This window comes from Notamacropus eugenii, chromosome 3 (assembly GCF_028372415.1).
Source record: "Notamacropus eugenii isolate mMacEug1 chromosome 3, mMacEug1.pri_v2, whole genome shotgun sequence".
NCBI classification, from domain to species: domain Eukaryota; kingdom Metazoa; phylum Chordata; class Mammalia; order Diprotodontia; family Macropodidae; genus Notamacropus; species Notamacropus eugenii.
This window is the reverse complement of record NC_092874.1, coordinates 315,977,618-316,000,808: the sequence shown is the minus strand read 5'-3', so window position 1 is coordinate 316,000,808 and position 23,191 is coordinate 315,977,618. Positions and strand designations below refer to the sequence as shown.

The following is a 23,191-nucleotide window of genomic DNA, read 5'->3' as shown; positions in this document are numbered from 1 at the left end:
GGACTGTCCCCAAATGAAATAAGGATAAATCCCAGAGGCCTGGAGAGTCAAGTCCCAGAAGGATAATTTTTCCAGTGGCTTCTTCTCTGATACCTCTTCTAGAAAAACATCTTTTCTTTAAAAAAAAACTTATAATAATCTAGAAAAGATGTAGTTGTGATCTTGGAGCTCATCTGAATCCCTAGCCCTCTCAAGTTACATGGGTCGTGCACACCAAACATGGGACTTAAAACCAGGGAAGACAGGAAAGCCTCTGCTGTGGGATCATTGTATGTCCTGGGGTCTGTGTTCTGGCCTAAAGGATACTATTCCCAATTTGCTTTACTTGTCCCCAACTATCTGCTCTGGACTACATGTTCAAACCGGGTCCACTTACTTGCACTGTTTTCTTCCTGTCTTCTTCCTTAAAGGCCTGACAATGAAACTCCCATTGCCTATTTGGAACCTGGAGTAATTCTGTCTCCTCTTGCCTGCATGGAATCCCCAGCTGTAGACCTGGCCCCATGATCCGTACTGAAGACAATCTGAATGCCCTTTTCTATAGTAGTTCCCCACCATGCCCAAGGAAAACATCATCAAAACTTCCCCATCGAGCTCGACACCAGGTCCAGGACTCTTAATAACAACAGATGTTGATACAGAGCTTCAAAGTTTGCAAAGTACTTTAAAACAGTATCTCATTGGATCCTCACCACAACTATGGGAGGCACATGCTATCATTATGCCCATTTTATGATGATGAAACTGAGGAATGGGTCAAGTGACATGCCTAGGTTCACACAGCTAGCTTTGAACTCTGGTCTTCCTGACTCCAGGTTCAGTGATCTACCACTGTGCCACCTAGCTCTAGACCACTGTGCCCCTCACGATTTGGCACAGATCAGAAGGGCAGAAAGAAGCACAAGGAGCAAAGTTTGGAAGGTGACAGGTCAACTTTATTAAATACCTTCAGAAGAAAAGCAAGCTGTCCATAATAGAGATCAGCAGTTTCATGAACAGTGCTCTTGCTGTTCTAAGTACTTGGAAATGCCTGTTTTACTTAGTGTTTGTTAAGTTCAGCAACAAAAACAAAGTTTTTCAAAAGGACATACATTTTAAGGTACTTAGGCAGATGGGCTGTGTAGGCAAAGAAGAATAAATGACATTCACACGGTGCTTTTAAGGTTTGGAAAGCACATTATCTCATCTGGGCCTCTCAAAAATATTTTGAGTTAAGGGCTATAGGTATTACTATACCAATTTTCTTGATGAGGAAACATTGAAAAAAATATTAAAAGGTTTACCTGTGCTCACAGAACTAGTTACGTATCTGGGGCAGGACACAAATGGGTCTCCCCAGTTCCAAGTTCAGAACTTTATCCATGATAGCAGTGGTATCAAATAAATAGAAACAGTTCTATAAAAATAAACCATAATTAAGTATCCCTGTAGGCTTCACACAGACTCAGTTTTTAAATGCAATACTCTCTATGTTTTACTGTATTTTGGGTTGTTTTTTTTTTGTTAAGTGTTCCCCAGTTACATTTTATTCTGGTTCCAGACACATCTGGGATGTTGTGGGCTTCATGTAGCCCATGGGCTTGTGTGTGACATCTCTGCACTATACCATGCAGGGACACAAGATCATAATAGACCTCTCCGCATTTAGGTAGGCAGACACAGTCTATGCTAGGAGCACACTCAAAGCCTTTCCAAAATGCATTTCAATGGCATCAGACTTTGCGAATTTAGGCTTGCCTCTAAGATGGGTCAATCTGAGAAGATTAATTAAGCTGAGAAGATTAGTTCAGAATTTCTCCAAAATTCCAAAAAATGTTCATCTAAAAAAACCCCAAACCTGTATTTTGTATTTGAGTCCCGCCCATGGTGCCCCTCTGACCATCCTCTCTACTTAAAATCTGTTCAGTTGACAGACACTGAACAGGTGCCTGATTTCTTATTCCGAGTCCTCTGATGGCAATGTTTGTCTTGTCATTTATATGAGCAAGGCAGGGAGGTGTGGGAGAAGGAGCAAATGGCAGCTGCTACCCAGCACATAGAAGAAGAAACAGCTTCCCACTGTCTAAGGAGATCGGAAATCTCCTCAGAGAGGAGAATAATTTCAAGGAAGATGGGGGAAAAAAAGGAAGGAGAACTGAATTGTGTCTCATTTTTGTAGAACTCTGGAGGAAAAATTATGTTTAAAATCGAAGTCACCTGATACGGGGCCATGTAAGCCACAGAAATTTTTTTTGCAAATAAAGTCATTTGTTTTGAACCTTGGAAGGGACCCCAAGGAAACAAAATACAAATGACAGATCATCACGGGGAGCCACTGCCATCACAGAGGCAGTCCAGCCAACTCTGTTCAAGAAGAGCCAGAGTCAACCTTTGGCAAAGAGGAAGATATCAGACCTCCCCAGGTCTAACACAGCTCATCACTGAGGTGCCAAGTATCTGGCCGTGAGCATGTCTTTCTACTTTAGTTTCCTGGTCCGTTACAAGAAGATAATGAACTTGTCACCTATGTTACTGGGATGTGGGAAGACAAATGTATAAGGAATGCCTGGCCATCTATAGATTCAGAGTGTTAATTTCAAAAGGCAAAGCCTCTTTACTATCACAACAACAATCAGCAATCCCTAGACACAAGTGACAACACGCTTTTGTAGCACTTTGCCCATACACCCCATGAGGATGTTAGGGAAACTATTACAGAGAGGAGGAAACTGAGGGTTTGGTCACATCAATGTATTTAAAATGAAAATATTTAAATTTAAAATAACAGAATTGTCCCCTTTCCCCAATTTAACTCAACAACTCCAGATTATAATAATTTCTTAATGGCTTTCACCAATGGAGGTAATTTGAAACTGCATAATCTGGCCTCCTGTGCCAAATGATCCATTTGGCTTTCAGAAATATTTCTTACCTATATTTTATATGTAATGGGTATGTATGATAGTCTAGGAAGTCAGTACAACCAAAATAATAAAACCACACAGTGAAGAGCTGACTCCCAAGAAGCAGTAACAAGGAAAGTACCATCATGAACTCCTGGTGGACAAACCCATTCCAACCATGGGAGAGATTTTTAACTCATGGAAGCCAAAACCCTACATCTAAGCACTTAGATTTTTTGTCTAAGTAAAAAGAGATCAGAGTGTTCTTGAGTTAAATAACCAAGTCATAAGTATTACTACACTTCAAATATTATTTTAGTTGTTAAAAAAATGCATCTGAATAAGACTATATACTTTCCTCCTCTTAGCAGAGAAGTGGGAGACTATGAGAACAGCACATCCCATCCATTTGTTAGATGGTTGGGATAGCGATGGTATTTTTGCTTTAAATGTCTTTGTTATAAGACAAGATTCAGAGGTTGGGGGAGGGAAGGATACATTAAAAAATTACTTATGTAAAAATAAAAAGCATCCATTAATTGGAAAATGCCCAAGAAGAAAATTGCAATAGATGAATATAACGGAATGTGATCACTACAGTGCAGAAAGTGACAAAAAAGAATTCAGAGGAGTATGAGAAGGTTTACACAAAAACTCATACAGAGTGGAGAAACTACAACACTGTAATCTGAAACAACAAACCCAAGAAAGGCCCAAAGCTGAACGCTGTGCAGTGATAATGACTGAGAAGCTTGGACCTGGAGAAGGGTTGGAGAAATGCTTCTCCCTCCCTTCCTGAAAGAGGTGGGTGGGGATCTGTTCTCAGCTGATATGTTAGTTTTATGAAATGTCTTTTTTTTTTGCTATTCTTTGTTGGAACAGGATGGCTCACTGCATATGGAAAGGGGAAGGAATGTGCTCAGAAATAAAAATCATGTAAAAATTAAAGATATCAATAAAAATTTAAACAACAGATTTTAAAGATCAACTGAAGAAATAATCAAGTTCCTCCTGGAGGAATAAAAAAGATAAATAAGAAAACAAAGAGAGAGATTTCTGTTTTGCAAAAGACATGGGGTAGTATTGTAAAGACAGCCTTAAGAGATGTATTCAATTCATGATTTCTTAGTTCACAGTTGTAATCCTCAATAAATATACTTAAGTTGGGAAGGGGGCAAGGGGCAGAGGGGGGACCAAAAAGCTGCAAACAAATTTTTTTTTATGGAATCAAACTCCATAAGTACTTGTTTCTTTAACAAGCTATATGTTCCAAGGAATATTTATTAGCAATTCAAATATAACTCAGGCTAATTTTAAGACCAAAGATAATAGAAAAGTGAAAATGGTCAAAATGTACCCCAAAATGATTTCAAGGGTGATCCAGATTTTTACTTGGGGGAAAAAGGAAAGAGAAGTCTGTAAGGTTGTGTCAGGACTTATCTGTTCTTTGTCCCTATGTTCTCTTCATGCCAAGTAAGGGGTTCCTATCTGCCCCTACTTCTGTGTGCAGGACTTTTAAACTCTGACTTCATTCTGGTCCTGGGAACCAATCAAGTAAGGCGTCTTCGCCTTTGATGATAAGGATGCTGCTGCTGCTGCTGCTTTAGTATTTTGTACTAGTTCCCTATGCCCTCTCTCCCTCTGGCTAGATTCTTCCTGCTGCCACCCAAGTCTTCAGGACCTGAACACCAACCCCTGTGCTTCCCAAGCTCTACATGTCCTGATTTCCTGTTTTCCTGACCTCTGTCCTACCTGCTTGAAGATCCATACGTTGTGATTCCTCCCAGTTACTGAAACCTGCCCACTTGGATTTACAACTTCTCAATGAAACCTTTGATATTTTCCATTCTCCCTGCCCCCTCCCTCCTTTCTTCAGAGATCATTTCCCATTTACACAACAAATATCTGGCATGTACAAGCTTATTTGCATGTTGTCTCTATTAGAAGAATCCTTGAAGACAAGACAAGGGAGAGTCTTTGCTTTTCCTTTTCTTTGTACACCTCAGTGTTGGTACACAGTATATGCTTAATACAGTAAATGTTTGCTGAGTGATCGACCTTCCCTATGTGCCTTGCCTTTCCATTGGGAATCAACCCTCTCTAGTCAGGGTTGTGGCCTTTGCCCATTCCATTCTGCTGCTAGCCCATCTAAGATGCCACCAGATCTTGGTTTAAGGAATAAGAAATATATTCTATCTAAGCTTGCTGAAAAAAGGTTTATGAATGTGACTTTTATGGGATTTTGAGTCAGAAACCTCAGATATGAATTCAAACTACCACTTATTAACTGGGTGAGTCACTTCCCCATTTGACTCTTTTTGAAAATCTATGTGTAATGGGACCTTTGGAGCATGCCCAGTTGCCTAATATGGAGCCATCCCTAAGGGAGCTTGTCTGGGAATGCCCAACTCTGCTAAGATGGGGAAAGTTCTACCTCCTAGACAAGTGTTAGCCTCCTTTGGCTAAGTGGGAAGAGGTTGCGACCTTACAACTGGCAAGATTGTGAGGCAGTCCCTTTTTCTTGCTCAAGGTCTTTTCTTCAGCTTTTCCTATTGTGTCCAGGAAGGGTAGGAGGATAGAGAGTGCTTCCATCTTACATCTGGGTATGCCCAGACAAGCCCCATTAGGGTTGGCTCCATGTTAGGTGAACTGGGCATACTCCAAAAGCCCCATTACATACGAAGAGTGAAATGAGCAGAACCAGGAAAACAATGTGTACAATAAAAAGAACATTAGAAAAACAAACAGCTTTGAGAGCCTTAGGAAGTCATAGTAATGTAAAGGTAAACCATGTTTTCACAGGACCAATAATGAAACATGATCCCTACTACCTGACCCCAAAGATGACAGACTCAAGTTGCAGAAAGAGACATATTTTGGGACATATGAGTATTTGTTTTGTTTGACTTTACATATTTGTTAAAAGGACTTTTTTTCCCCATTGGGGTGAGGAATAAGAGAAAAAATATTTTTGTTTATGAAAAATAGCTTAATTTAAAAAATAAAATCATAACAACCATTGTACTTCACAGCTTTCTGGTTAGGAAAAAACCCCACTGAGGTTCACAAATTGGAGAAATGTCAACTACTATTAAAAGGCATCATTGCCAGTGTCTGATTGGGCTCAAACTTTCCTGATAATCACGCAGGCAGAAGACACCTGGCAAACCTGTGATTACTGGAGATATTTACAAAAATTGTCATTTCTCCTCTCCATCTTCTCTAATACTAAGTTACATGATGGAAAAAAAAAGAACCATTTGCAAAAGTATTCACTTTTGCTATCTAAGTCTTTTGGACCCACCTCTAAGATCCTTCCTCTAGAGCCTAATGAGAAATCCAGAAAGAACGCTTGTTATTAAAATGGTAGGGAAACTGAATGACTTAGAGGAAAAGCTAATTCTTTTTTATTCAACAGTTGAGAAAGCTAAAAAAACTCAGGAAGTTAACTCCTACTGAAAGTGAAACATTAATAGAAATATTACTGGAAAATACCAAACAGGAAGAGAAGGAAAATTCCATTGTTGCGCCCAAGTCTTCCACCTACAGTTAACATCCTCAAGACTGAAGAATCAGAAAATAATTAAAAAATTAAAGCATGGAACAAAATGGAAATTAATCGGGCTATCACCCTTCCTGCTTACAAAATAAACTAAGCCCATCCAAGATCAACTACAACCAATGGCTTGAAACACTAAGTGGTAGCTCTATAGAAGATCAAAACATCTTAGTCATGCTCTATTTCTAAAAAGTAGATTGTTTAATACAAGCAAAAATTTCAAAGGCTGCTGAATAGACAACAATACAATTTAATATAAATTAAAGCACATAAGGAAATGGGATGGTTCACCAAAGCAAAGGTAGGGAGAAATTATTTAGGAGTTATTAATATTTTACTAGTTTAATATTTAGTAATTAAATCTTTAGCAATACTTTTTTTTTTTATCAGCGATAAAAAATGATAGACGTGCGCCCTTCCTTACCAAAGTAATCCTCCTGTAAATATGACTAAACCCAAAAAAGCCAAAGGAACAAGTTAGCTAAGGTGGGCTAGAATTAAGACATAATTCTAGTCACAGGATCTTGGGAGGCATTCTAAATGTCTTCTGTTTCAATGCCTGAATGAGTCTCTGCTTTCATAACTCCAATGACAATGAACTCACTACATGACAAAGTGATCCATTCTACTGTTTGAAAGGTCTAATTATTAGGAAGTTCTTCCTTATATTAAATCAAATCCTGCCTCTATGATTTCTACCAACTGGTCCATGTAGGTTCTCTGAACCTATAGAGAACAAGTCTAATCCTTCTTTGATAGGACCAACAAATGGTGTAATGGAAAAAGCACTGAACTCAGAGTCAAGCTGTATGACCTTGAGCAAGTTGCTTCACCTTCAACACCTTCCCCAGCAACAAAGGGACTGCACGAGTTGATCTCTTCAGGCTCATTTTAACACTAACTTTCTATGATTCTAAGATTTAAGTACTCCTTCAAATATTCAAAGACAATACCATGTTGGGGGAGAGAGGGGAGTCTTCCATGTTCCAGGCCTGCAAAGTAACTCGCATAACTTCAAAGCTATGATTCTAGGATTTATTTTGAAATGCAAGTATTACAAAGCTATTCTCTTCATTTGTTATTATCACTTCATAATGAGCCCATAACTCAAGCTATAAAAATTTGCTCCAGGTTGAACTTGCTTGTCAAGGTCTCTGACCACCTGTAAACTCAGCCAGCTTTAACTGAATGGCCAGAAAAAGCCACACCTGTTTCAAATTTGCTTTCTAAAGCTATTTTTATGGGTAAGGAAAGATTTGGGGAAGGGATTAAATGTCCAAGTTAAATCAAGTGGTAATCAATCACGCTGAGATTGTCAAAATCGAGAAGATACCATTAGATCTATTCTTAAGAGAGCAAGTGATGAAATACCAAGGGCTGCCTAGTTTCAATTTTCAAAACACTAAACCTACCACTTCATACATAAGATGTAGAAATATACTAACTTCTTAAACTATACATTTTATTGCAAGCTATACATTTTATTAATGTGTAAATGCCTCTGTGTATGCAGCAATTCCATTACAAAACTTACATGATGTATTCAATTCTCCTTCTATGAAATTTTTAAGAAGACTGAGGCCATTTAAAAGGAGCTCCCTCAATGTAGATCATTAAAATTTATTTGCATCACATCATCTATTCTCAACTCCTTTCCAGTCTCAGAGGAAGAAGAAATCTACCTCTTCCGGTTAAGAATAATTCTGATACAAAAGCCCTTGATTCCAGTTGTCTAGCCTTATTTTATCAGTCATCCCAATCTCATCTTCACTTTCTTCCTCTCCACTGGGTCTTTCCTGTTGGCCTAAAATCAAATTTGAAGAAAGGAAAGGAGGGAAGAAAGGAAAGAAAGAGAAAAAAAAAGAAAAGGGAAAGGGAAGGAAGGAAAGAAAGAAGGAAGGAAGGAAGGGCTTTCTCCCAACCCACTGATCTCATCTCACTCCTCTCCTTTAAAGTCAAACTTCTAGAAAAAGTTGTCTGTGATGGGCACTTCCATTGGTTCACACTCACTCCTTCCTCAGCCCCTAGTATTCGGATTTTTTCCCTCAGGGCTTTATTGAGACTATTCTCACCTAGGTCACAGGTAAGTACCTCCTTACAAAATCAAATGGCCTTTTAAAGATCCTCATCTTCTTTGAAGCCAGAGTCAAGGGTATAGTTTTAGCCTTTCCCTCTTGCATATTCTCATCTCTTTAGGCTTCAGAAAAACATTTTTTTCTCTCTCATGTTATCTACTTGCTCCTTCTTTCTCTCCTTCACTGGTCCTTTACTCGAGGTCCAGCCTCTTGGTTGACCATGACTCTGGGCTCAGCCCTCTTCTCCCTCAAAACACTTTTGGCAGTTGTATTTGCTCTCATTGCTTCAATGACCATTTGTTCAAAAGTAATCCCCAAATCAAGCATATCCAGAGCTGAATTCTCTTCCAAGCTCCAGACTCACACCTCCAAATGATTACAGCAGTGGTGTCAAAGTCGGCTAGAAAGGGGAGCCACAAAACTGTGTATGAGGATCCCTGTGGGGTGCATACTGATTTAGAAAACCACATATAACACTATCTGTTTTATTGTATTTTTATTAAATATTTCCCAATTACATTTTAATTTGGTTCAGGCACAACTCAGGAGTGTTGTGGGTTATACATGTGGCCTGTGGGTCTTGTGTTTGACACCTGTGGTTTACAGCACATTTCCACCTGAATGCTTCATTGAGACTTCAAACTAAACATGACCAAAACAGACTTGTAATTACCTTTTCCCCACCCCCAAATATGCTCCTCCTCCTGAAATGACTATTTCTATAGGTGATACTAATATTCACTCAGTCTCCCATGTTCAGAAACTTTGGAGATGCTTTTGACTCCCCCCACCTCCCCTCTCATATCCAATCAGTCACCAAGTCCTATTAATTTTATCTCCACATCTCTCACATATACTGACTTTTCTAGTTTTCCACTGCTACCAGCCTAGTACTGACTGACCCTCATTACTACCCCAGTGGTTTCTAAACCATTTTCACTATGCACCCTTATCACTAAAAAATGTTTGAGTATGTACTTCCAAATATATGTATATTTACCAAATTGTAAATCACATATGGTTATACAAATTATACAAATAATTATTTATATTATGAAACATACACAAAATAAATTTCTTTTAAACTATGAATGATGAAGAAATGATATTTGATTCCAGATAAATGGGGACTTTCCTGAGAGGGGAGTGGTATGGTTAGACCAATACTTTAGGAAAATCCCATTGGCAGCTTATGTGAAGGATGAATTGGAAAGGAGGGAAATTTGAGACTTAAGAAGACCATTTAGGAAGCTATTTCAATCACCACTTAAGAGATGATGAAGCACTAAATTGGAACAGTGACTCTGTGAGCAGAAAGAAAGGGACAGGTGTGAGAGATGCCGAGGTAGACACAAGATCTGATGACTGAACGGATATGAAACAGCAAAGAGGTGGGAGAACCAAAAGAAAAGAGTAATGCCATGACAACCCAGAAAGGAGAGAGTACCTTAGTGCAAAGAGTAGTGAACAGTTAGATGTTGTAAACAGCTCCAAAGGATGAGAATAGGAAAAGCCAAAGTGGCAATTAAGAGATCACTTGTAACTTTAAAGAGGCTCAAAACCTAGAAAAACTATAAAGACGATGGTGACTTCAAAGAAATTAGAGAAGTCAGGAAGAGGGATGGGTTTGGAGGAGAGAAAAAAGTAAAAGAATGGAGATCCATCCTATTCTACTCATCTTGTACTTCTCACTCAGTGAAACATGAAAAGTAGATGGGTGGAGGGATGGGGATGAAGGCACTCACCACTGCCCCACTAGCACTTGTGGTATGGGCAACTAGAAAGCAATCCAAGGAACAGGGATGCTGGGAGTGGTTATGGGGAACTTTGCTTGCATAGCTGCTGTGGATGCCTGCATCATTTTAGGTTACCACTTCCCTGAAGAGTTCACCAGAGTAAGCTGAGGGAATATTAAAAGGGTTAATGTTGTGTTGGGCACAAGTATATGACTGGCTATGGGGAGGGGAAGGTGGGCTGCCACTCATCTTTCTGCACTCCAACTGGATGATCACACTCCTACCTAGGGTCAATCCACAGTCCCTTTGGCATCATTCCATGGCTCTTACTTGGGAAACCACTAACCTATTACAGGTCACTCAACCTCCCCTCTCTCCTCTCTCTAATTCAGTCTTCCTATAACTGTCAAACTTATGCACAGAATTAGTTGTCATACCTCCTCAAAACCTCCAATGACTTGTCAAGGCAACTTAAATCTCCTTAGCCTGGAATTCAATACCATCCCCAATCTAGCAATACATTACTTTTAGGTATTATCTTTTACTGTTCCCCTTCATATACTCAACACTACAACCAGATTGGTCATCCTCCATCTGTACTCTACATTTCCTTATCTCCAGGTCTTTGCTTATACTGCTCCCCTATCCTATCGATCCTTTAAAAGCCAACGCAACTATCACAAAGTCCACAAAGGTTTTGGGATGGAGGTGTGCATCATGCATTCTGGGGTTCAAAGGTGAAAAATTCAATTGCCTTCAATGTCCTTCTGTTTTGTTTTGGAAGAAGGAACCATATATAATGGCTGAAATAGAATGGAGAAGAAGAGACCAAGAAAATCTCAGGGTTGAGGGAGAGAAGGTACATTACAAATTCCTCCTTTTTACATGGGATAAAATGAGGCCCAGAGAGGTGAGGTCACTTGCCCAAAGTCATACAGATGGCAAACAGTGAAGGAGAAATTCAAATTCAGATCTTCTGATTTCAAACTCATTGCTCCTTCCACCGTAACCACACCGAATCTCAGAGGAATGCAAGAGAAGATAATAGTAAGATGTTCTTTCCCATGTTCTTGTTGTTCAGTTGTCATAGTCATATCCAACTCTTCATGATATCTTTGGGGGTTTGCTTGGCAAAGATACTGGAATGGTTTGCCGTTTTCTTCTCTGGCTCATTTTTCGGATTGAGGAAAGTGAGGCAAACAGGTTAAGTGACTTGACCAGGATCACATAATGGAACTCAAGTTCTCCTGACTCTAGAGACAGCATTCTATCCATTGTGTCACCTAGCTGCCCTTTTCTTTCGTACATCAATGAATATCAGAGCCTCACTCTTTTAAATACATTGAACCTCAGCAGACAGTGTCGGATTTGCAATTGGAAAGGACTGTGCTCAAATATGATTTCTGCCATTAGTCATACTACCAAGAGTAAGTCACTTAAACTCTGTCAGAGACAACTATAAAATGAAGATAATGATATCCTGGGGTTGTTCTGAGACTTGAATGAGAAAATATATATTAAGCACTTTGTAAATTTTCAAGGGCTATAAATTTGCCAATTATTATGAACCTGGGTTGAAATGCAGCTCTGCTACTTACTGCACATGGGACACTGGATAAATCTCTTAACCACCAAGACTCAGTTTCCTCATACGTAAAATGAGGGAGTAGGAGAAGATGGCCTCCAGTGTCCCCATTCAGCTCTATTTCTATGAGAGATAAACTATTCCCTGAGTTCAGGAATAAATCTAAGTCCTTCTCAATGTGGGGGTTTTCTTCATTATAGCAATCAACAGGAAAATAGGATTTGATTATGGATAACTTTTCAAATACAGATCTGCTCTGCAAATCAAGGGATATCTGTAATTCATACTGCAGGCTATGAAATCATATGCAGAAACCATCTCATAGCCTGGAATACAAATGATTAGCCCCCAAACTCAGAACTACCAAGTCTGTTTCTTCATTTTAATCATGTTACTTTTAAGAATTATTAATGAAGCTATACAGAAATGTCTCTGACAGTGCAACCTTTTCGCTAACGCCTAACAGCTGGCTTTAATCTAAATTTATTCTAAAGGATTTTTTAACCTGGTATAGTGAATAGAAGGCTTGCTTTGGAGTTAGAAGACCTGAGTTCAAGACTGGTTCAGATACATACTGGCCATGTGAACCTGGGCAAGTCACAAGGTTTCAGCATGCCCCTCCCCCAACTCTTTAAGGCAGTAAGTTGTGGATGGCTTGCCAATCTCAGCAGTGGAAGGAGTTTCTAGGCTGGAATTCTGCTACACAGATGAAATTATAGGTCTGGACCAAAAGGGAAAGGCAAACTAGTATTTGTTACTTAAATGCAGGGTATGTGTTATTATTCAATTCAACTACAGAGATTCAGTTTTACTCTACCTTAAGCTCCAAGAGGCCAGAGACCATACCTAATTTATACATGAATTGCCTCCCACCCCAAACACACCTACCATGCTGAGTGAATATGAAAACAGAGAGCATTAGCACTCTATATTCAGAGTTCATAGGGTGGTAGATTTAGAATTGGAAAGGGCTTCAAAGGTCCTCAGCCCTAACTCCTTTATTTGACATCTGTGGAAACCGAGGGCCAGAGGTGAAATGATTTGCCTGAAGACACATAGAACATAAGTGTATGAAGCCAGGACTTAAACTCTAGCCCTCTGACTCCAAATCCGATGTCCTTTATTAAACTGATAACGCATCTTTTCTATTTGTTCAGCTGTTGTAGAAACTAACAGTTAGTTAATGAGGATAAAGAAAACCTAAGACTTCAGCAAGAATAGAACTGGATGGTACTGGCTTTTACTATATAGATCCTTGCTTATTATTATCCTTGCTTCATCCTCCACAAACACTAGTCAAGCCCCTTTCTTTGCAGCCCTGGTCATAACCCTGTAGCTATTCCCCAATGGTTCAGCTTCTTTGATAGGGCCTGGATGGAGACAGGTTCAATGAACTGTCTGCCCTGCCCTCAGAGAGAGTAGAGGGGAGAGGTGATGGGAGAACAAAGGGTGCATATTAAGTGCCATATTATGTAGATGCAAGAGATTCAATGTACAAGGTATGCAAGGAAGAGAGACTACATGAGACAAAGAGGGTGAGCATTTAAGGGGATCTTACAAAAGGGGAAGAGGTGAAATGAAGGAGGCCAACACCAAACTTTAGTGACTAATACGTATTCTAATTGTATGCAACAAACTCAGCTAGCTGAACAATTCTGAGCGGTCATTTAATCTCTTTCCTCACTAGATCTTCACATCCCCTTCCAACTCTAAAATTCAAGGCATCAGGTTGTCAGCCCTAGGATGATTTTATAAATGACATGCAAAGGTTCTGGCTCTAGCCAAGATACCATAATTAAACCTGAGTCTCAGCTTCTTATCTGTAAAATGGAGATAATAATATCTGAGTACTTATTGTACAGGGTTATTTTAAGGACAGAGAGACACTGAGACAGAGAGGCAGAGATTAGAGAGAAAGAGTGAGACAGACCGACACAGAGAGACAGAGACAAATGTCTAGCAGAGAGAAGACTGACTAGATGGAAGGAAGTAGTGGGGAAGTCATCAGGCTACAAGCCTGGGGGTAGGAATCCAAGGCTGAATCCAAAGATGTTAACCTATTTCTCTCTTCTTCTCTCCCCTTGAGATTTCTCTCCTTTTCTCCGATTATTTGTTCCCTGTTTTCCCTAATCTTTTCTACTTAAATGGGCAAATACAAATATAATTTATTAAACAGTTATTGAATAAAGTTTCATATTCCTGTTCTCATTTTTAAAAGTGAGTCAAAACTTTACTTCTCTCACTGAAAATAAAATATTTTCTTCATGTGGTCTTCAAAGGCTTTTCAAGTTCTGTAATGGATTCCTTTTGTTTTTCACTTTCAAACACGTCCCTTCCTCTTTCCTACCAACAAAGTATTCCTTGGAATAAAGAGAAAGAGAAAAGGACAGTCCAGCAAAATCGTGTCTATGTATATATGGGTGTGTATGTGTATATCTATACATACCTATCTATATATCTGTATCTATATACACATACATATACATGGCATATCCTTGGTCCCCCACCTCTGCAAACAATGGGAGGGAGGTGTAATTTTTCAACCCTTCTCCATGTCCAAGTTCAGTCATTTATAACTATTAAGCATTCTTGTTCATGAGGTAAGGGAGGGGCTGGGAGGGACCTTGGAGGCAGGTCATCCAGTCCACCCTCCTTTTATGAATGAAGTTTAGCAGCTTGCTCCAGGTCTCCCAGATAGTAAATAGCAGACACAGCTGAGATTTAAACCCAGGTCCCCTGACTCCAGAGCCAGGATTCTTTCTGCTACACTCTCACTGCCTCCATTTCATTTTATTGTCCTTTCCAATTACACTGCTGTGGTCTTTGTGAAGACTGTTTTCATGGCTTACTTCTCTCTGCATCTGTCCATGCATCTTCATGTCTCTCTGAATTCTTCAGGTTAGTCTTTTCTCATGGCAAGTTAATATTACATTATATTTACATATCACAATTTGCTTAGCCATTCCCCAATCAATGATTATCTACTTGGTTTCCAGTTCTTTGATATCACCAAAATAATAACAACAAAACACCGCTATTAATATTTTGACATATCTAAACCTTTCTGTCTCTTTGACATCCTTGAGGGTACAAATGCCTAGCAGTGAGGTCTCTGGATTTAAGGGTATAGATATTTTAATTACTTTCTAAAGCAAAATTACAAATTGCTTTCTTGGATGGTCAGACCAATTCAGAGCTCAACCCATATATTAGTGTTCCCATAATCCCTTCAATACAGTATCCATCTAATATCATCTTTTCTAATTTTCTGGTTGTGAGGCTAACCCTAAAAGTTATTTAAGTTTTGAATTTCTTTTATTTCTAGTGATCTAGAACAACCTTTCATATGGCAGATTAGTACTTTTGAGCATTTCTTTTGAAAACTCTTAGTTCATATCCTTTTTTATGTCTCATCTTCTCCCCTTGTGGATGCTTGGCATTTAACATAGGAAAAAAAAGTTTCCTATCTCTCTTCTGAAAATACTCCATAGGGAAAAAAGGGAGCTATTTTTCATTTTTGTGGGAAATGATGTAAGACAAGGTAACAACAAAAATTAAGCTCTTCCTTTGGCTACTCTTCCTTTTTATTTGCCCCTACAAGTTTTGCCCTGGTTGACTAGCCAAGACTCCCAAATGGTAAGTGAAATTCTATAACATGTATCTGTCAAGTAACAGCAGCCTCTCTCTGCCCCCTGCACCTTTGCTAACTAAATTAACCCCTGAAAAATCTTCAGTCCTTCTTGTGGATGTACTACTTCAGTCCCCTAGCAACAGAAGTTCCCTGCTTATAAGTTAGAATGAGAACATGAGGGGAAAACCATCAGTGATAGGGGCTTTCTTTCCCCCTAAGCTGGTACCAATTACTGTCACCTAGTACCAATGAGGCAATTGGTGGGAGTTATAATCAATGATCCTTTCCCTATAGCTTCTCTAACAATTCAGAGTTAATCTCTTAAAACAGGAAAAGATCCAAAGTAGTGATTTAAGAGACCTAGAAGGTAGGTGAGGTATTGAATGATCTCAGGGCAGAAACCTATTTGTTTCTAGAATGAGACATGTTAGGGTTTTGTAGGGGGTAGGGTGGGTTAATTTCATTGATCTTTCATAAATATCATTCCCCTGTCCCCTACCATTCTTAATCCTTTTGAAGATACACTATACTGAAGATGATCCAATTAGTCCATTGAATTCATCTACTCCAATCTAGTTAAATGCATTCACTGAAGATTTTTGAAAGCCCCATTACGGAAAAGTCAGCCTTTGGGTGACAGGTGACAAGAGGTCGGTGACAGGTGACAAGAGGTCGGTAACAGCAGAGATATCAAGAGAGACAACAAAACTGTTGGTTCTTCCTCTTACAACTCCCTCATTGACTGATGCATCAGACACACACTGCAATCTTGCTGAAGATGATTCAAGTTTTTTGTTTTTGTTTTTTGGGGGATAGGGAGGGGTGGAGAAGGAGTAAGGCTCCTCCTGTGCCCCTTAGATGGATTAGGTCAGTTCCATCTTTGTCTGCCCATCACTCCTTCCCAAGAGATACCAAAAGAGTTACAAAACTTAAACTACAAATGACAAAAGGTTTTCTCAAAATGAGCTTTCTTCTCCATACAGCTAAAATAATCATCACCAAGTGAAAAAATTTATCGCAGACACTAACAGTGCTCCCTTTCCCCCACCTTAGGGGGTTTAGGGAGAAAAAGCAAAAGGTATTTGTATTTTTAAATTCCTTAGTTAATGCAGTTATTTCTCTTCTCCATTCTTCTCTTCTTCTCTAAGTTAGCAAACCCAGGAATCTGTGCATTAAGTAGGCAAGCAACAGTGCTTCAACCTACCAGATACATACCTTCCATAAAACACAAGGGGGATGCATATAATCTATGTAGCTGTGTGAGAACAGGCTGACTGTCTGTCTCCTTGGTTTGTGAGCTCCGAAAAGGAGGAGGGTAGTAAAAATGGAATTACATAGAGTGTAGAAGAGAGGTTGCAGCCAGCCACTAATGGTAGGACCTTGTGCAAATTATTTCACTTCTGTGCTTTGGTCTAGATCACGGGTTCTCAACTGAGAGAATTTTGTGAATTTTATTTACACACACATGCTTCAGGAGATTTCTAATACATATTATCACATATAGAGATATAAATGGAACCTGTAGTATTGAAATAAAGTTATCTACACATAGCTTTATAGAGAGAAATAACTATATGCATATATAGATACCTATTTCAATATAACTGGCTTCATATTGTATATGTTTGTGTATGTGTATATGTAATATATATTACACATGACACATGCGCACGCGCGCACACACACACACACACACACACACATACACACACACTTCAAGAGATTCTCTCAGTTGAGAATTCTGACACTAGACTGAAACTAGACCAAACCTCACATCTAAGGTTCTGATGTAAAATGATTTGTACAAGGTCATACTACTAGTAAATGCTGCAACCCCTTCTCCCCATTCTGTTTATGTATATATAACTTTATATTCCATATATGTGTCACATGTATATGAAACCAGTAACATTGAAAGTTTCAGAATATATACGCAAACACATTATATAAATATAAGAAATCAGTTACATGGTAACTGATTATGGTAACTGATTATGATAACAGTTATCATTTTGTATCTACATATACCTTTTGTATATACGTATCATATATGTGTATTAACTTTATATCCATGTAACTAGTTTCTTCTATAATCCTAAGTATTTTAAAACATGCTGAGGAGGTCCCCAAGCTTCGCCAGGCTGCTAAAAGGGTACATCACACACACCTTAAGAAATCCTGGTCTGGATCTTTAAGATTCTGGAAATCAAGAAGGCTTCCTGGAGGGCCAGTGTTTCACCAAGATCTCCTTCCCACTCTACATACCTGCCCACTGACGCACCTACCCCAGAGAGCTTCGGAAGCTTGGTGCCCACTTCCCCCGCCCCCTCCCCAAATTCTTAAGCAACAAGGGGCACCCACGGAGGCAGGAGCTCCGCAGGGGAGGAAGGAGCCGAGCTAAAGGTGCAAGAGAGGGAAGGGCTGAGGGCAGGGGAGCCGGCGGGGAGGATGCGGAAGCTGGGGGTCGGACGAGGGGGAGGGTCTCTCACCTTCTCCTTCTTGCCTCCGGTGGCGCCGCTCTCCTCCGGGCACCTGTTGAGCAGCTTCTTGCCGCCGCTGCCGCAGGCGGACGGACTCCAGGTTCGGACGCTGCTGCCGCCGCCGCCGCCGCCGCTGCTGCTGCTGCCGCTCTTACTGCCGCCTCCCCCGGGGTCTCCGCCGCCGCCGCCGCAGCCGCTGTCGATCTTGATGAGCCTGTGCTTGGGGGAGATGTACTTGACCTCGGGCGGTGTCGCCGGCCGCCGCTCGCTATTGCTGCGGAAGAGGTGCGGGGACGAGGAGGACGAGGAGGACGCGGCTGCTCCCCCGCCGGAGGTGCAGCAGCAGCCTGCGGAGGAGGAGGCGGAGGAGAAGGTCCGGTCCCCGCCGCTGTCCTGGCCCCCGCAGTAGTCCAGGCGGCACATGGCCCGCAGCTTGCGCAGCGACGAGCCGGGGCCGTTGTAGGGGTCCTCGAAGTCGCGCTCCTTCTGGGCTCGGTAGGCGCGGATCAGGTCGCTGGTGCTGCCGCTGTCCTCCCGGAAAGAGGATGAAAAGCAGGAGGACGACGAGGACGAGCAGGAGGCCGCCGGGGGCTGCTGCTGGGGCCGCCGCTCGCTGCCACCCCCTGCCCCCGCCGCCGCCCCCCGGCTGCCGCTGCCCCCGCGCCCGCGCTCGCGGTAGTCCGGCCGGGGAGGCTGCGGGGGGCTCTTAGTTTTGTTATTCCCTAAACTGAAGTACTTGTTCAGCCACTTAGCCATGGTGCCACCGCCTGGACCGCCCCGGAGCCGACCCCCTACGGCCCGAGGAGCAGCAACAGGGGAGCCCCGGCCGGACCGGCTGCGGCCATCCGGAGGCTGCAGGGGACGCAGGCGGCCACCACGAACCCTTCTTCCCCGCGAGGCAGGCGCGCAGCTCGGCCCTGGGCTCCGCTCCTTGGAAAGGCGGCGTCAGCGGCTGGAGGCGGGGAGAAAGGAGAGCAGCAGCAGCCGAACCCGCTCCGGGCTAACTCGCCCAGGGTGGCCGAGTCCGGTCGAGCCCCCTTAGAAAAGGCTCAGCGTCAAGTTCAAGTTCTGGGAGCAGCCGCTCCACAGCGACGCCGCCTCCCCCCTCGGCTCCGGTTCCACGGGTCCGGATAAAGCCCCAGGCAGGGGACCCGGCGGCCGCTGGCCCCCTGGGGCGTCTGCACTAGCGCAGGAAGCCCGGGCACTGGCACCTGGACGGGCGCTCCCTCCTCTGCCTCTTAGCTTTCGCTTGTTCGGGTATCCGTCCTGCTGCAGGGCCCGCTCCTCCTCCTCCTCCTCCTCCTCCTCCTCCTCCTCCTCCTCCTCCTCCTCCTCCTCCTCCTCCTCCTCCTCCTCCTCCTCCTCCTCCTCCTCCTCCTCCTCCTCCTCCTCCTCCTTCTCCTTCTCCTCCTCCACTACCTTCTCCACCTCCTCCTCCTCCTCCTCCTCCTCCCGGAGGCTTCACCGAGGTCACCGCCGCCGCCTCTGCCTGAATCCTGCCGCTTGGGCTTGAACTTCTCCCCCGTCCCTCTTTTCCTGCTCCCGGCGAGGGGTCGGGGAGGGATCCTTCTCCGCTCCCCCTATCAGCTCCACTGACAGCGAGGAGGGCTGTGCGATCCTCTCCCCGCCTCCCCACCTCACTCCCCCCCTTCCCTACCCCTCCTGGAGCCTGGAGAAAGAGCGAGAGAAAGGGAATAAGCCACAGACTGTGCCCGTCCCGGCGGCGCCTCCTGCCGCCTCCGGAACCGCCGCGTGTGTGACACTACCACGGCCAGAGCCCGCCTCCCGGCCGAGCCCCGCCTCCACGGGCGGGGAGGCTGGCCACGCCCTCCCTCCCGAGCCCCGCCTCCCACCGTCCCCAGGCCACGCCCCCACCCCCTTTCGAGTGCCACCTCATTCACTCCCTGACCTTCCGACGCACGGCTGCGGTACGGGACAGCGACACAAAACTCCGCCCTCTGTGTAGATTAAGCCGTCCGGGAGGCTCCGCCTCCCTGACACATTGTATCTCTCTGTCCCAGCTTCTCCCGCATGCCCCGTCACAGACAAAATTCGTGCGATCTTCTTGCTCTCTCGGACCTGCTGGGGCCCAGAGACCAACGAGAACTCACTGGAAACGCGAACTGCCAGCTGCCGCAGCCACCGCAGTAAAAGCTGAACTCTGAGGCTGCGGCCGATTTCAAGGCCCTGTCGTAACGAACTCTCCAGACTTGGAGCCCGCACATCGCCCAGGCCGTGCGGGCTTGGAGGGCAGCGCGCCCATCCCCCGCCTGCGCCACCTGGCACTGAGTCTCCTGCCTCCAGCATCTTGCACCCTGCTGCTGGATGTGGAAAGGACACTTTGTTGCGAGCGGATTAAAACCTGAGCATTCGCGGGTTTACAGTTCTGTACATACAGACAGGACGCCTTGTCATGTTATCTTGGCGCATGTAGAAGCCCCCCTTGTTCTGTAAGGTGAAGTCATCTCTCAGCGTCGGTGGTCTTCGAGGGAAAGGAGGCTTTATGGTAATGAATTAATTAGCATCGCAGTTGACGGATGAAGCTGGGATAGGCGCCATGTAGGAAACAGGAGCACCAATCAAACCAAGGCTGAAACAGCAGCGTCTTCACTTACCTTTTCAATTCAGATGAAGTTCAGTTCTTCATGGCAAGGTGCACAGAGCAAACTTGTTTGGAGGGTATAGGGGAGGAGGTTAAGATGAGCGTTATAAAACCTGGAAGGCCCCTTAGTACAATCTTTCTTTCCCATTTACATAAAGAAGCCCAGAGGGTTTGTAATTTGCCTGATATCTTAGGGTGATTAAGTAGCCAAGCTGGAGACAGTATCCTAATGTGGTGCGTGTTTTATAAATGTTCTTTAAAAATGGATCTAATTCCTCCCCCCAAAATAAACACATCTTCCTCTCCAGTAGAACCCTTCTTTATAACAAAGCCGCCCAATTGTTTTTGTATCATTCTCAAACTCATCCTTCCCAATTATCTGAAATTTAGATGCCTGGACTCTCTCTTTGAACTTTTTTTTTTTTTTTGAAAGTGGATGATCACTAACAGTTAACCCTCACCTGAATTTTTAAGTCTCATAGACCCAGTTGTAAGGTTGCTCCAGAAACGGAGCCAGTCATTACATTACCGTCGCAATTACACCACCTGTCCACTGGGAGCACTTTGATCGCTGACTCTTTGGGGTTTAACACCAGCAGATTCCTTTTTTGTTTTGCCAACACAGAGCTGATATTTTTTCCTCCAAAGAAATTTTACTGTGTAACTGAAGAGAAAACCAAGAATAGTATGAACGCATATGTCTTATTCTGCACAACTTCAGTCTTAGCTGGTACAATCAAAATTTTGCTGCTACAGTTCATGGGGTACCCCAACGCTGCTCCCATTCCTTAATCTTCCTTGAGGAGGCCAGAATGAGCATGGCACTACCTCCTCTAGCCCCTGAACTGTAGGCTACTTGGCAATGACCAGTCCAATCCAACAAGAATTCATTTAGCATCTAATGACAGCAGTAACATAGACTGATTTTCCTGCCTTGTGTGTTGGATTAGGTTTTGTTTTTCTTCCCTAAATGGGACCTAGACTTTAAAGACTTCAGTCCTACAATGGTATCTTGGAGGATGGGGGTCCTGACAAGACCTGTAAGTGAGTTGAGCTGCAAACCACATGACTGGCGCTTGTGAAAAAAGAGAGATGAGATCTTTATTTACACTGATTTCTGGGCAGTGGCCAAGTGTATAGACAAATGATCTAGGTCCTGAAAAGAGCAGGACTAGACCATCAAAGGCTGTCCCCTTTGGGATCAGGACCAGCAGAAGAATTCTGTCCATATGATGTCCCTATCTAAAGACAAAATGCCTACTTCTGCCCAATGGGGCTCCTTGTACCAATCATAGTGTCCACCTAAGTCCTCAGTCTACCCTCCCACAATGGCAAATTGGGCTTCCAGTCATGGCAAGCAAATTGCTTTGTGAAACAAAAGCTTTGTTATAGTGCCCCTGACTTACCAGGGTTGGGTGTTTGAAGGGGTCAGGGACAGGGAGAGGAGAACACTGTGAGTCAGAAGAGAAAATAGCCTGGAGATTGAAAGATGACACAACATCTGGACAGGCTGGACAGTTGAAGCATGAGAGGTTGTGGCTGAGTGATGAAGAGGTCTAAACATGGCAGTGAAGAGTAAGGAGTATTCCAACTTCTCCTATTGGTCCTCTGTGTCTTGATCTTTCAACTGTGTTCTCAGAAGTTATCAGTGTTCTCTTACTTGCCAAATCTCATTGCCTTTCTTCCATCCTGAGCCTCCTTGACCTTTTTACAATCTTTAATATACTAACAGCTAACATTTATGTGGTGCTTTCTATGTATCAGGCACCTTACCCTTTTCTAAAGGGGGAGAATAACCCTTAGATTACAAATGCCAGCTTAACTTTATCCCACCAAATCTGTTTACACAAAAGAGCATTATGAATAATCAGTAAATCTTTTTTTAAAGCAAAACAGCCAAGAGAACGTGAACAAGAGAACATCTCGCTTGATCGTCATAATAACCCTAGGACATAGGTGCTATTATTATCCCCAGTTTATGAATGAGGAAAGGCATAGCTTAGTACAATGCAGAGAGTGCCAGACTTGGAGTTAGGAAGACCTGAGTTCTAATCCAGTCTCAGACACTTACTAGCTGTGTGACCATGGGCAAATCATTTTACCCTGTTTGTCTCAGTTCCTCATCTGTAAAATGAACTGGAGAAGGAAATGGCAAATTGCTGCAGTATCTTTACCAAGAAAACCCCAAGTAGGGTCCCAAAGAATCAGACGTAACTAAAACAGCTCAACAACAACAACATGGATGAGGAAAGCATCTTGCTTAGAACCATATAGCTAACGAGTGATTGACATGGGATTTGAATTTAGAGCTTTTTAACTCTGTCCCAAGTTCTATCCATTGGTCCCTCTACATGCTTCATGACCCAAAGAAGTTTCAGAAAAGGAAAGCAGAGAAAGAGAGTGAATGGAGTATTGGAACATATACATTTGCTATGGGGGCAGGGAGAAGGTGGATTCAGCCAAAACTGTATAACACAGATCCCTCATTCAGGCAACTCATTGTGGTGTAAAGAAAGCCAGTCTGCCTACCCTAGTGGGAATGCATCCTGGAGACTGACATGAAGGCCATGGTGGTGGCAGCCTGGGGCTAGTGAGAGGAGGGGCAGGAAACACCCCTCCCAACATGTTAGCACATCTGGTT

The 23,191-nt window shown here is 42.8% G+C and overlaps 1 protein-coding gene across 1 annotated transcript in view; it reads right to left on the bottom strand.

Annotated features, from left to right (window-relative positions):
- SHB (SH2 domain containing adaptor protein B) overlaps positions 1–18,709 on the bottom strand; it is a 336,992-nt gene extending 318,283 nt beyond the window's left edge. Inside the window, exon 1 of the mRNA XM_072596735.1 lies at positions 17,958–18,709. Within this exon, the coding sequence (XP_072452836.1) occupies positions 17,958–18,704 (747 nt within the window). The 5' untranslated portion in view covers positions 18,705–18,709. The remainder of the gene's footprint in view (positions 1–17,957) is intronic.
- Positions 18,710–23,191: the final 4,482 nt, after the last annotated feature.